This window comes from Carassius auratus, chromosome 25 (assembly GCF_003368295.1).
Source record: "Carassius auratus strain Wakin chromosome 25, ASM336829v1, whole genome shotgun sequence".
Taxonomy (NCBI): domain Eukaryota; kingdom Metazoa; phylum Chordata; class Actinopteri; order Cypriniformes; family Cyprinidae; genus Carassius; species Carassius auratus.
This window is the reverse complement of record NC_039267.1, coordinates 9,456,086-9,471,344: the sequence shown is the minus strand read 5'-3', so window position 1 is coordinate 9,471,344 and position 15,259 is coordinate 9,456,086. Positions and strand designations below refer to the sequence as shown.

General features: G+C 42.2%; 1 protein-coding gene across 3 annotated transcripts in view; it reads right to left on the bottom strand.

Annotated features, from left to right (window-relative positions):
* LOC113043686 (SH3 and multiple ankyrin repeat domains protein 2-like) overlaps positions 1–15,259 on the bottom strand; it is a 91,856-nt gene that overhangs the window by 42,366 nt on the left and 34,231 nt on the right. For all 3 annotated transcript variants that reach the window (XM_026203202.1, XM_026203204.1, XM_026203203.1), the window contains 3 exons: positions 11,217–11,568; positions 1,057–1,214; positions 466–579 (listed from right to left, as the gene is read on the bottom strand). In XM_026203202.1, the coding sequence (XP_026058987.1) occupies positions 466–579; positions 1,057–1,214; positions 11,217–11,568 (624 nt within the window). The remainder of the gene's footprint in view (positions 1–465; positions 580–1,056; positions 1,215–11,216; positions 11,569–15,259) is intronic.

Genomic DNA, 15,259 nt, shown 5'->3' with positions numbered 1-15,259 from the left:
GAGAGGTGGACGCGTGTACTTTGTGGCCTAGTTGCAAATGAACACTAACTGAATTAACAGCCTGTTATCGCCGCAAGGCTCCTTACATATTCTGCGGGTTATCAGAGCACCGGAGAAGAATAGAGTGAGAGAAGACATAATAAGAGGAGCGGGAAAAGTGTTTCTTCCCCTCACCTTGTAATATGTCGAACAATTGTGCAATCGGAAGTGCATTTAAGATTTATAAAATTACGGTTGAACCATTGATGTCCTTACTACCTTTTTGGGCCTTGAATGTGTACGTTGCTGTCAGAAAGCTCTCAGATTTCATCAAATCAATAAATAAATTGCGTACTGATGATAAACGAAGGTCTGGCAGGTTTGGAATGACAGGAGGGTGAATAATTAATGACAGAATTGCCATTTTTGGTGTACTATACCTTTAAATTGGCATGACAGCGTGTGTGTTTGTGTGTAGACACTCACAGGGCCTGTCCTCGTTGGGTTTGCTTGGGATCTCTTCCACGCATTCTGCTGGGAACCAGCCTACATTCCCTCGGGCACTGCCTTCCCAGAATCCTCCTTCTCCAATACTGAGAACTACGTATGAAAAAGTCAGCAATAATATAAATATTAAACATTCTTCTCATTATTTACATATTGCATGTGCAATCCTATATATGACACTTGGAAAAATGCCCGTTACACACACAGTTCTTTTAAGAACACTTTGGCATTAATAGGCATTCTGACCACTTCACTATGGATGTGCATACATTCACACATGACAATATAATATATCAGGCCTATGCTGATTTTATCCAATGAAGTCTTCATTCTACTGAAACCTCTCTAGTTCATCTCTTTCTGTTCGTGAAGTGTTGCTAGCTCTGGCCAGGCTGGTGCCGAAGGGCAGAAACAGTGAATTCTTGCTCTCCATATGGCAGGAGAAGCTGCACTGCCTGCTACAAACCAGCTTGTCCCTGCATTTGGTGCACATACTCTTAAAAATATCCATATTTACGATCAATAACATACGGTTTAATTAAGGTAAGTAAAAGTGACATTTAGATGTACCTTTGACCCTGTCGTTCTTATACAAAGCGATTTCTCCCTCGCCCTGTGGTTGATAAGACTTGACCACCACATAGTGTCGTCCTGGCACAGCACTGTAAAGCTTGCGTTTGGACCCTGGAGTGTCCATGCCAGAGTACGCATCCCTGTTGGCACGGGGACTGGTGGAAATACAAGAAGAAGAAGAAAATGTTAACGAAATGATAAACAGAATTATAATATAATACAACACAGATGCAGACATATATATATATATATATATATATATATATATATATATATATGTATAAATGTACGTATCCAGTCAAACCTGAATTTATTTAGACACCTTCAACATTTCTCACATTATATCACAGTTTATTTGCTACAGTTTAGAAGATGGTAATAAAATAAGGCAAGAACTCAGTTAAACTGTCGGAACAAATTCATCTTGATAGGGTCAGATAACTTTGATAGAAAGGTACGTAATGGATTACAATCAAACAAAACTTATTTGGCTGTTAAATTTAGGTACACAATTAGATAATTCCAATTTAGGTCAATCAATTACCAAGAAAAGCTTAATTTTGTTCGTTCTGTGCTGTACAAGGGTCGCAATAGCAATAAAAAATTAAATAAAAAAATTAAAAACACTGGGGCAAAACATGGTCAGAAAGTGGCTGAATGTTTTTTGATCCCAGATTTGACTGGTAGTCCACTGTTTAAAGAATTTAGTCACAGTTCACTTTATTTTGCTATTCTCATTCACATTTATGAACTACAGTGACCTGCACCTATATTCAAATGATATATGTATCCTATTTCTGATATTGTATTTAAACATGTATATATTATAGTTACTTTATGGTCATCTATTGGGTTTAAATAAACAAACAACTAAGATTTTAGAACTGAATATTTTGTTTATTTACACACACACACACACACACACACACACACACACACACACATACGTTTGTTTTTGTGAGAAGTGGGTTCATCCCATAGGCGTAATGGTTTTTATACTGTACAAACTGTATATTCTATGGCCCTACACCAACCCTACACCTAACCCTCACAGGAAACTTTGTGCATTTTTACTTTTTCCAAAAAACTCATTCTGTATGATTTATAAGCGTATTGTAAAATGGGGAGATAGGTTATGTCCTCATAAGTCACTCTCTCCTTGTAATACCTGTGTCAAACCCATGTCATTATACAGAGTTGTGTTCTAATACGTCACAAAAACAAGCACACACACATATAAGCAAACAATGCTTATTAAGGTGAGGGTTCAGACAGAAATACTCAGATGCTTGTATGAAGAGAGTTCACAAACGTCTAAACTTATTTTTAAAGATATGAAGGCTAAGGGACGTTAAGGCCTGCTAAAATAGAGTATAGCAATGTCTATGTTAAGCACTGAGACACACTAGTACTGTGTACTAGACCAGATCCATTACAAGTATAAGGGCTCCCTCTGCTGGATAGACTCCATAAATATAGATTAAAGTCAGATGTGCTCCTGGAGTTGTCTTACAAGCTGAAATTTTGAGTCTAGCTCAGGGCCAGGCTGAATCATTCATTTATCCAGTGACGGCTCACAGGAAACATCGCCTCTGAAAAGCAGCTGAGCCCTGTCCTGAAGTAACTAAGAATGTAACTTCAGCCAGCAGACTGTCAAGGTTTTTGGTAAGGGAGGAACTCAGGTGCAGACAGGGATTCTCAAACAAAGGGTTTATTACAAAAAGGGGAAAACAAAACCCACGAGGGGGAAAACACGGAGCAAGGTAAAGACTAAATAACAAAAACAGGACTGGACTAACAAGATAAACAAGGACTCTAAATACTAGCTATAAACAAACACTCACGGTAATACAAACACTTCTTAAGGAACAATCACAGAGTGGAACAATCACAGGTACACTGAACCGACGCAAGACAGAGCACACTAGGAGATCTAAATAGGGGGAACAATCAAGACACGACAGGTGGCACAGATGGGACAATCAAGACACGACTAGGTTAACAAGGGGGGCGGGGCAAGGGAACGACAACACAAGCACATGGCCCAAAGACAAGGCCATGCGCTTGTACACAAAACATGGGTCTGTCATGATCCTGCCTCAAGACTAGGAAAAATCAAGGACACGAGGGCAGAATCATGACAGAACCCCTCCCTTAAGGAGCGGCTTCCAGACGCTCCTCAAGGGAACATCAAACACGGGACACGACTGACATGACAGACTGGGACACAGACACAAACCAACAGGACATGACAAATAATAACAATGGCAAACATGAATACACAACAGCAGGGTTGGGGTGACAAATCAAAAAAAACAAACAGGGAAGGGGAGGGGGCGGGACCACAAAGTTCAAGGGGGACAGACCAGGGCGGGTGGGAGGGGTAGGAATCTTAGAAGGACAGGACGAAGGCTGACGACGGGGGGTACGAGCAAGGCCTGGGTGATGAGGGGCGGGGAGGGTTCTCGGGATAACTGACAGGAGCAGACACAGGACGCGGGGCAACACTTACGGGACGCGGGGCAACATCAACAGGACGAGGGGCGACTACATCTACAGGACGAGGGGAGACAACATCTACAGGGCACGGGGAGACAACATCTACTGGGCACGGGGAGACAACAGGACACGGGGATACAACATCTACTGGACACGGGGCCACATCAACGGGACACGGGGCCACATCAACAGGACACGGGGCCACATCAACAGGACACGGGGCCACATCAACAGGACACGGGGAGACAACGGCTGGACACTTAGGACTTCTGGGGACAGGGTCAGGGGACAAAACAGGACTGACGGGGACTTCTAAAATTTGGACAAGACGGGACAAATAATCAGAAAAAGCTTTAGCAGCTAGGATAATAGGCAGCTCCTTATGGGATGAGACCGACTGTACAAGAGTCTTTGCTGCAGAGTCGGCCGCGGCACTCTCATGCGCTCTAACGACTGCCGACTTGCATACTGCCCTCTTCTTTGCCGGCTCGGGCACGCCAGCGCTCACTGCTGCTGGCACGGGCACGCCAGCGCTCTCCGCTGCTGGCACGGGCACGCCAGCGCTCTCCGCTGCTGGCACGGGCACGCCAGCGCTCTCCGCTGCTGGCACGGGCACGCCAGCGCTCTCCGCTGCTGGCACGGGCACGCCAGCGCTCTCCGCTGCTGGCACGGGCACGCCAGCGCTCTCCGCTGCTGGCACGGGAGGAGACAGGGTCACAGGACCGGCAGGCCCCCTCTTCCTCCTCTTCCTCCTTGGGCGCGGTGCAGAGGCCACAGCTGGGTCAGAGGCGGGTTGGGGGAGTTTGGTCTCGGGCAGGGCAGTCTCGGACGCCGAAGACTCTGAAGTTGACTCCCATGAAAACCGTCTCCCTCGTTTCATGGGGAGACTGCTGGCTGTGGAGGGCACCTCAGGACTCTGGGAGGGGCTTGCCTGATCCCCCAGGGTTGCCACGGCCAGGACACGACCCTCTGGGATTGCTGGCAGCTGGGTAGGTGGGGGGGACCTCTGTGGCTCCTCCTCTCGACCACTTGCTCCGGAGCGACCTCCCCTGGTCCCCCGGAACACCACTAGGCGAGAGCCCTCATAACCATCCCGCTTGCTGGCTGATGATAACCAGAATTGCCTCCTGTCTGCTGAGTTCCTTGGTGGTCGGTTCATTCTGTCTGGTATTGGTAAGGGAGGAACTCAGGTGCAGACAGGGATTCTCAACAAAGGGTTTATTACAAAAAGGGGAAAACAAAACCCACGAGGGGGAAAACACGGAGCAAGGTAAAGACTAAATAACAAAAACAGGACTGGACTAACAAGATAAACAAGGACTCTAAATACTAGCTATAAACAAACACTCACGGTAATACAAACACTTCTTAAGGAACAATCACAGAGTGGAACAATCACAGGTACACTGAACCGACGCAAGACAGAGCACACTAGGAGATCTAAATAGGGGGAACAATCAAGACACGACAGGTGGCACAGATGGGACAATCAAGACACGACTAGGTTAACAAGGGGGGCGGGGCAAGGGAACGACAACACAAGCACATGGCCCAAAGACAAGGCCATGCGCTTGTACACAAAACATGGGTCTGTCATGATCCTGCCTCAAGACTAGGAAAAATCAAGGACACGAGGGCAGAATCATGACAGCAGACAGCTCACTCCCCCCCAAAAAAACCTTCTCCAGAAAAATGCTGACAATAAAGACTCAACAGAAGAACATTCGCGACAATGTTGTTAATGAAGGTGTTAATGAGGGCGCAATGGACCCAAAAATAACATCGAAACTTCAAAAGAACATCCAGTTTTCAGATGACATGCATAATCTCAGAGACATATCCTTATTTTGCCTGCTTTCAGTTTGACCTTTAAATGCAAGACTTGCTTCACAAGGGGGCCAGGAGGATGGCCAAATGCAAAGCAATTTCAGATGGCTTTAAAAAATGTAAAGAAAAAAATCCTTAGATTTTATATATATATACATATATATATACACACACACACACACACACGCACGCACGCACGCACACGCACACACACGCACACACACACACTCAAACCTGAATTCTGCAATTATGACACTGTACAGCATCATATGACTTTCTGTTTATACTGTACATGACATGCCCTACCTCACCACCTCTCAAGGTCCTGTGGCATCTGGTGACTTCAGCCTTTAGGAGCAGATGAAATTGGGACAAAGTACCTACATATGCCCTCTAAGTGCCTCCAGCTTTTTTAAGCCTCCACTGAGAACCTCTCAATGTCATCATCCAAAGTCAACACACCCAGATTAGCCTTCTTTAGTAATATAGTTTGACGAAACGATACAGATGTGATGTGCTTTTTTTTGGAGTCAGAAAAGTGTTTACGCGCTAAATAGTCCTAAACAGATACACCTGGTTTATTACTTTAAAATCAAAAATGTGTGGAAATTGTGATGATGAATGGAGAAGACCAAAAAAGTGGTAACACAACCTCCAACAGCTGTGAGAAAATAACAGCGCCGCAAAATTAACTCTCAGCTGCAAACTGAAAATAAAAAAAAATGCCACAACACTATTTTAAGCATAAAAATACCGTAATATCACTTACTCGCCACCTACTGTAGTTAAACGAATAAGCACAAAACAAAAACAATATGCTAATTTGCTTATATTGCTTGACGATATCTAATAATCGACTTTCAAATGGTCTCATGTACAGAATCTACACCAGCTGGAAGAAAAACAAACATATTTCAGCAAACCATAAATGAGTGGCTTACTCATTTAGAGCACCGCCTATGGCAGCCAACCGGTCTGCCAACGTAACTAGCTGTCAAAACCGAGCAGCGAAGCTTTCTTATCCAGCTTCATCCAAAGAAAATTACATAAGCTGCGCTTCGCATCTTATTTTTGGTGAAAAAAAGCAAAAAAGAGTTAATGTGGGCTGAGTTATTTATGCAAAACAGGGAGGAAGAAAACAAGGCCAGTAAGTGTTAGATACTGGTTCGAGCGCTGCACGTAAAGTCACATCCACAGGTCTATTTTTAATTAAGCTTGAAGGAAATAAGGTCTCAACATCTAGAAGATTTTGATGCAGCAATTAAAATATGACCACTGTGGCAGATTAGCTGCTACGGCAAACACTTGGCTAGCACGTAACCGCGCATTCATACAGTCAAATTATGCTTATACTGACAACTATAGAGTTAAACTTAGCTCAATCTAAATCAGGCTTCATTTAACGCTGTAGGAGTTCACTAAACACTGGTAATTTTACCGGGGTCTGGCTGTGCGTATTGTTTATTTCATTAGCATGCTGCAAGCTATAGGCTACTGTAGTGTTCAAGCTACAGGATGTATATCTAACTGCTTTTCAACTTGGCCGAAGCATTACACTAAGATTTTATGAACAGAGTTTGTTTGTTTTAAATGACAAGGAAGTAAAATGAATAACTTCAAAAACAACTGTGAAATCCATAAGACTAAGAAAGCCAGTAAATATGGTGTCAGTGTGGTATAAATGTAGAAAGTGTTCTTCATAGTATTTTTTATGAAGAGAAAGTAAAAAAGTAAAAAATAAATAAACCTTTTTAATCAAAGGTTTTTGGCTGGGTTATCTTAACAACTTAATTTTTACATTAAAAGCACCACAAATTCCCACGGACAAAATACTGTGATGCAGTTTCTTGACCCTATTTATTGCAGTATTGCAGTATTGCAGGAAAAACCTTGAAAAACCTAAATGTAAATACCGTAGCACTTGTTTTCATGGGGGTAGATCTTCAAAACAACTCTGAACAAGCGCCATGGTGTTTCTACAACATGACCTTTACTGGCACGGGGGCGGAGCATCTCATATTTCCCTCGCTTATAGCGGTTGACAAATAGCAATATGATGCTACAGCTGACTACATCTGCTTCACTTCCATTCTGGGCCTCTGAAGAGCAGCCACATTATCTAATACACCACGGAGTAGAAGCCACATAGAAGACACATAGACATCGACTGAAAGTGACACACTCATACATATACACACACCATACGGACACAGCCATAGCAACTGCTGCTGTAACTAAGGAATAGCGTTCCATTTGAGCCGCACATGCAGGCACGGAAGCCAATGATATTTGCATGGGTTCATCATCACTGGCACAAGCTGGAATCGAAGACCCTGCCTTTGGAGCCAAAAGACCAGATGTGTAGTCTTTGTTTTCATTTATTGTCCGTTTTTGTTTAGGCTGGCCCGCATCGGCAGCCGAAATGCCGTAAAAACATGTCTAGAACAACAGACTAATCTATATAGGCTGCAGCGTGAGAAATGAGAAGAGAACAGGGTCAAATACCAGAGGAGTTAATTCTTCCTTTTTAAAATGACATCTAATTAGAGGAGTTTTTTGCAGTGGAAGTGAGTAATTGGTCTGGCCCACTTACTGTACTGAGCCTGCTCTCGCACTGGAACCCCTGTTGAGTGACAAGATTCGCACACCCACCGATACACATGCATGCGCGCAGACGCACACTAGCGCACACACTCATGCACACGTGCACGCTGAACTTTCACTACATGACAAGCACCCACGCATGCATTCACTCACTGGGAAATATATATATGCATGGCCACACACAACAAGCTCTCCATCTTTCTGAGCAGATTCTTGCCTCTCGCTGTGGCCTATTTGTGTGCCAAATCTCCATATCGCACCTTTGTATTTTGCGCTTCTGCAGCCAAAGTCACAAAGCTCAAAAACCAACAGCCCAAACCCATGTCTGTCCAAACCCATCCTGGATCAGGTGCATGGCACATTGCAAATGCAACCAAACCCTGGCTGCTCAGGGGTTTTTTTTAAGGACAGATGTCCAAATATTTGTTGCTGTTTCTTTCCAATGCAATAAGCAAACCGCATGGGATTCATAGGTACCATTCAATGCTAAAGTCACATAGTTGTCTATATGCTGTATTAGAAATTCATCACTTCACCCTCATGTAGCTCCAAATCAGTTTGACTGATTTCTTTTGTGAACCTAAGTAAGAGACATTTTGACCAATGTCCTAACTGCTCTTTCATTATAATAACATTGAATGGGCATTGAGGTTTTTTTAGCATCAAAAAGGAAGCCAAGGCACTATAAAAGTGACATGACTATCCCATACCAGGTGTTCTAAAGCCATAAAATAGAGATGTGTAAAAATGAAATATTCGGAATGACATGAGGGCGAGAAGAGACTTCTCATTTTTGGATGATCTATTCCTTTACTTTTATAAAAACTTACTGGTGCATGGTAATTATTTCAATATGTATTATTTCTAAAAATTACCCTTACAAGTCAAACTTGCATAAAAGACGCTATAGGAGGAAATCTTTTATCTCTACAATGCACTTTAAAAATTAATAGTTTATTCATTATTCAGAAAGTCACCAAGGGAAGGACTGTTGAAACACTGAACAATGTTTACATATTAAATATTCACTCAATATAGTTTTTTTCTTGCAATTACAGTGTCATCTTCCTCTTCAAATGCTCACGCTGTTTTAAAGTTAAAGTCACTGTTTTCAAGCATTCATCAACTAGAAAAAAATATTCTGAAAGTGAGTCCACTGATACTGTTCCTCTGTTTCGTTATCATTATTGTTGTGGTTTAAATAGTTTTTAACAATTTCATTAGAATGGTTATAGTGTGAACTAGGGCTGTGCGATTAATCGAAATCAAAATAAAATAGCGATTTGAGTGTGTGCGATTTCTAAATCGCTTTATAGCACGATTTTCTGCGGCCCTGACCTCCCGCAGTATGTTATCTGATCCAATCAGGATGCAGCGCACCTAAGTGGAGTGCGAGAACAGAGCAGACTGGGCATATGCCTAACTCCATGTTCACACACTCTGTCTGTGATGCATAGCCTTTTTTTTTTCGAGCCCATGTTAACGGAACAGAATGTTCACACTGCACATGGTAAAAGATGAGATACATGAGATGCTCATACGCATGAGCACAGAGAGAGTTGTGAGTGTATAGGACTCAGGTTGAGTGAGAGGAGACACGTTGTAAGGCAGCATATATCTGAGCCTTATACAGTCAATGATCTGAGCACGCACATCTGGTTTTGTTAACAAAGCAAAGTAAATCTGCGTGCGAGCGGATAGATTCGCGCTTTTGCGTTACAATAATGCGCTCTCGTTGCTGCTTCTGAACTGCGTACACATAACTTACTGTATACGCACTGCAGACGGAGTACATGTGAACCTTGGGCAATAAATATATTGGGCAAAACATATAACACCTGAGACACAGCTACAGTGAGCTTTATAACAATATTTAAAATTTTTTTTTATTTGCCATATGTCTAGATTTTGTTTGACATCTTTACTTAGTGATTATTTTGACTTAAGTCTGTTCTAGAGACATGTTACAACTTTTTGATAAAGCTCTCATTGTTTTTTTTTTTTGGAAATATGTTTCAAATTTATACTGAAGGCATTTATGACTGTAAAGCTTGTCTGTGTGCGTCAAAATCGTGATTAAAATCGAAATCACAAAATTTATCAAAAAATCGTGATAGGTTTTGTTTGTCCATATCGCACAGCCCTAGTGTGAACAGACCTTAAAGGATTAGTTCTTGATAGTTACTCACCCCATGTCATCCAATGTTCATGCCTATTTTTCTTTAACTGCAAAAAAGTTAAGTTTTTTGAGGAAAACATTCCAGGATTTTTTCCCATATAGTGGACTTCAGTAGTTTGCAATAGGTTGAAGGTCCAAATTAGAGTTTCAGTGCAACTTCAAAGGGCTCTACATGATCCCAGCCGATGAATAAGTGTCTTAATCTAACTTAACGAATGGTCATTTAAAAAATAAATAAATAAATCATACGTTTTTTACCACAAACGTTTGTCTTGCACTAGCTCTACAATGCGCATGTGCGACTTCAAGCATTGCATAATCACATTGAAAAGGTCACCCATGGTTAGTTCTTTGTCTGTGTACTTCAGTTCAAAAAGGTAGGTTACAGCAAAAAACTTGATCTCATTTTCTCCTCCAGCTTCAAAATTGTCTGACATCGTTGTTTTATCTTATTTTTGTAAAGACAGTTTAAGTGTCTTTGCACGTTCACTTTAAAAACACTGGGTCATTATTTCTGCCTATGTCACACGTGACCTCTCTAACATAACTACATAATGGACGCAGAGCTAGTGCAAGACGAGTGGTCATTTGTAGTTCAAAAGTATATTATTTTTTATATTTTTAGAAAATGACCAATCGTTTCACTAGATAAGACCCTTATTCCTTGGCTGGGATTGTGTAGAGCCCTTGGAAGCTGCACTGAAACTGTAATTTGGACATTCAACCCATTAACGCCACTGAAGTCCTCTATATGGAGTAACATTTTGGAAAAGCCATGCATCCCTGCAGTCTAGTCCATATCCCATAGACCAGTTCCCAACACTTAACCTAATTGCATCCACACAAGGCCTTTTAAAAATAACACAGATTTTCCATAAATACTGTAGGGCCTCTGGTGGCAATATAAAAACAACTTTGTCTTCAAAGAAAAGGGACACATTCCAGACTGGACATGAGGGACCCACACAAAACTGGACACACGGTCAGACATGGACACAGAGGCAGTCGTCCTCAAGTCCCATTGCTCCGTCCTGGGACAGCCACTGACCTGCTGTGGCGCTGAGGGGTCTGTCTCCGGGTTTCTCCCTCCCCCAGTCGGCCCAGGGAAGGGGAACGGCTTCGGGCGGAGCGTCCCCCCAGGGCCATGGTCTTCACCGTGCCATTGGGGCTGTTCTGCATCTGCTGGGGGTGGCGGGGCGAGAGGCTGCGCAGGGGGGAGGCGGTAGGAGAGGGCGAGCGAGAACGGTCCAGCGGTAGCTTGTTGACGTTCAGGTTGTTGTCGCTGTTGGAGCGGAGCAGCACGCGTGGGGCGGCAAGAGTGCTCCTACCCTGGTGCTGCGGCGGCGTTTGCTGCAGCGGCCTGCTCCGACCCGTGCCTGTCGGTGCCTCCCGAAAAGGCACTGCGAGAGATACAGAAACAAAGAGAGTGATTACAAAAAAAGAATAGGAAAGACTTTCAACTACTCAGTTTGCATCAAAGCAGTTCAGTTTTTTAGGTGTCCTTCATTCCATTGAAAGCTGCAATAATTAGAGCACTGATTTATATAAACAGAAGCTTAGTGGATAAATCACTTTGTGGTATAACACAAAAAGTTACCAGACCTACTATTGTTTTTTTTTAAATAGTTACACTACAGTTTAAACGTTTGGGGTTGTAAGGTTTTTTTTTTTTAAGTCTCTTATGCTCACCATGGCTGCATTGATTTAATCATAAATACTGACATATTGTTGATTTCATATTGTCATACACTATTACAAACTGTTGTTTTATTTTAATATATTTAAAAATTACATGTATTTATTCCTGTGTACTCTTCAGTGTCACGTGATCCTTCAGAATTAATTTTAATATGCTGATTTGCTGCTCAAGAAACATTTCTTATTATTATCAAGGATGAAAACACATGTGCTGCTTAATATTTTTGTAGAAAGAAGTTATTCTTCTGGATTTTTTGGATCCTCTGGACTGATGAATAGAAAGTTCAGAAGAAATCTTTATAAATGTATTTTGTCACTTTTGATACATTTAACACGCCCTAGGGTGAATAAAATCCTTAATTTCTTCATAAGAACAACTCCAAACTTTTGAACTATTGTGTACTGTCTTCTATCCCAGCACAATGTGTAGAGATAACAGTATTTTTAAGTTGTTAACATTGTGTGTCTGTGGTGCTTTCAAAATGCTGCTCTATGTTTTTGTTTTGTTTCTTATTCCAAACTAAAACAAGATAGCAACACTGCCTCAGCCAAATGTGGTTTGGGGGCGGGGCTATTTGTTTTGGCTGACCAATGGCAGACCGTTTGGAACACCTGTCTGAAAGCAGACAGTTTGGTGTTACTAGTAGTGCAAAAAAAAAAGAGAAATCTTCAGATTTATCTTTTACTTCATTGCCCAATAGACTTTGTAAAAGTTGTTTTTTTTCAAACAACGAGATGAGTCAAATGCATTTCTTGCAGAAATCAACAAAGTTACATCTTAATACTCCTTTAATACCGCAAACAAAGTGTTTTTTGTTTCTTAAACAGCAAGACTATGTTGATCACTCTGGTCTCCAGAGACATACACCCACAGCAGCCAACTTCTGTGGTTCCTAGGTAATATGCACACATTTCAGGGCCAGATGAAGCCTATATCTCCACAACAACCCTCTTATAGGGCCTAGGGAAATCCCTGGAGTTCAATGTTTCGCACTGTATATGCATGATGGATGCGTATTATTATTTATCCACTGCCAAATTAAAGGTGGTTCAGGAAGATGTTTTTCCAAAAAAGCTTGTTTCTCAGAAACACCAGGCCGTAGAAAGACACTTTTCACGCATGAACTAGATATCACTTGCTGGGTGAGACAAACGCTATAAATATATTCGGAAAAAAACCCAGGAGAAGCATAGAGGAGAATTACGCTGCTAAACACAGACCAGTCTCCACTGTTCATTAATGTGCTGACGTAATGGCAACCTGGAGCAGTTAGATCACCTTCAGTGTCACGGAAGGTTTTCATTGGATGACGGTTATTATGACAGTCTCAGAGGTACAGTACATATGCTCCTGTTCATTATTTAAAAGGCTACTGTAGTGATCATTACAGCAATAATGTACAAACCCAACCCCCACAAGCCGTGAAGAAATCCACCCATCCCAAAGATGTGGCATGAAACCTGCCAATTAAAAGAAGCCGACATTGATAATCTCACAATGAGGGAGGGGGTGGGGGGTGGCGGGGGGGTTCATGCAGCCCCATAAAGCACAACAAACAGGGTTTTTCTGTCGCAAACTGAAAACGATGACATCACAAGCACATAGGCTGCCGGAAGGAACACGTTGGTTTAGGAACGCTGATGAAACAGTCATTTCCTTCAAACAAGTGAAATCAAAGCGCCTACATTCCAACAGCAACATTCTTAACATAAACTGCACCAATTCCAATAAACGAAACTGTAGGAAAGGTAGAACACATATGTTGAGGAACTCTTAAAAAATCCAAGAAGGTTAAAAATTCACAGCATGAAGTTGATTGAATTGCTTGCAGACAGAATTGACTCTCTCAAAGTGATGTTCTCTCCACCTCAGACTAATTCACTCTTCACATTCAACTTTTTGTTATAATCTGTCATAATTACATGATAGAGCTCAAAGACTTTTCCACACCTAAGAAAAGTCAGAAGACCCGCTAGCTCTACGGCTGGAGTTCTGAGCACTAATCCCATGGAACAGAAGTCACCAAAGGTCAGGAGACCCTTGCTCTAGACCCTCAAAACCCCAAAAGATCACCTCTTACCTTCTTTCTTGAAGGCATTCAGTAAAGACTTCATATCTCCTCTGAGTTTATTGCTTAATAACTCCCTTGGAATGTCCGTTTCGCCTTGAGGAACTTGGAAAGAGAAGGTCAGGTTCTTCTGGACTGGGGTTCCTTGGTCAGTGAAGCACAACGGAGAGGGTGACGGAGAAGGGAAGCACTGTGGTGACAGTGCCCGCTCCACATGATGCCGTCTGTGACTGCGAGAGGAAACGGCAGAGCGCACAAGCCTTGCATGTTTCTCCGCTCGCTCTCTCTCTCTCGCTGACACACTTACGTACACACTAACTCTCTCGCTCAGTCTCAGTTTCTTTCCATGTCGCCCCGCCCCCTTTCCTCTCTCTATCTCTCTTCTTCTACATCACTCTCTCCCAGCCACCAAATCATTCACTGTACGATCAGTTCAAGCCTCCCCCTGCTTGGATTCCTCTAGGTGGACTGATTGGAGTGTGTTGTTGAATCAGCTGGGTCACAAGGCCATGCTGGGATAATTTGATTCAAAACACCACCATTATGACACAAAGTACTGAGATAAACACAGTTGCCCCAAAATTCTTCAAGTTCGGCCCATCAGTGGCTCGAGATGTTTTTAAAAACCGCTGATGACAGCCCACCGAACATGCAATCAAGACGCTCGAGTTAACTCGTGACAATGAGAAGGTGCTATTGATTAGGGATTTGAACTCTGTTGGCTCACAGAAACAGCTGTATGGGAACCAAGCCCCCGAGTGTTGCTAAGCAACCCAGGGATGGATGCCTAAATTAGTCAGTGCAAGTTGCCGGGTTGTGAATTCTCCCGTTACCCATGTTTGTGGGCTGTCCTTTCACACTCGCAATTCACAATTGCCTCTCAAGCTCTCTTTCCCCTCTCTCTCTTTATCCCCTCCTTCCATTTTCTGGCATGAGATGAAAAAAAATATATTTGAGGAAACAAGGAGGAAGGAATTCTTGCATATTAAAATCTGTGTCAGGGTATGATGTCGTCAGCATGTATATGGATACGGAGTTGATAAATATACAGAGGGTTCCCAAAGTCTGAGACCACTAGTGCAAAATCCTCACATTTTGCTTCGTATTAAAATAATGATAATAATAATAACAAAAAATATAATAAACATTGGACCATAAAATGAGTTAAAAGTTGAATAAAAAAATAAACATGAACTTGAGAATTTGGTTTGTCCTTCTTTTGCTTTTAAGCTAACAACTTAACAAGTTTCTGGTTGTCCACGGAATTTCAAAAAAATAAAAAATAAACTTTTTGTTAATGAGAAATAAATCTGAAATGAAATAA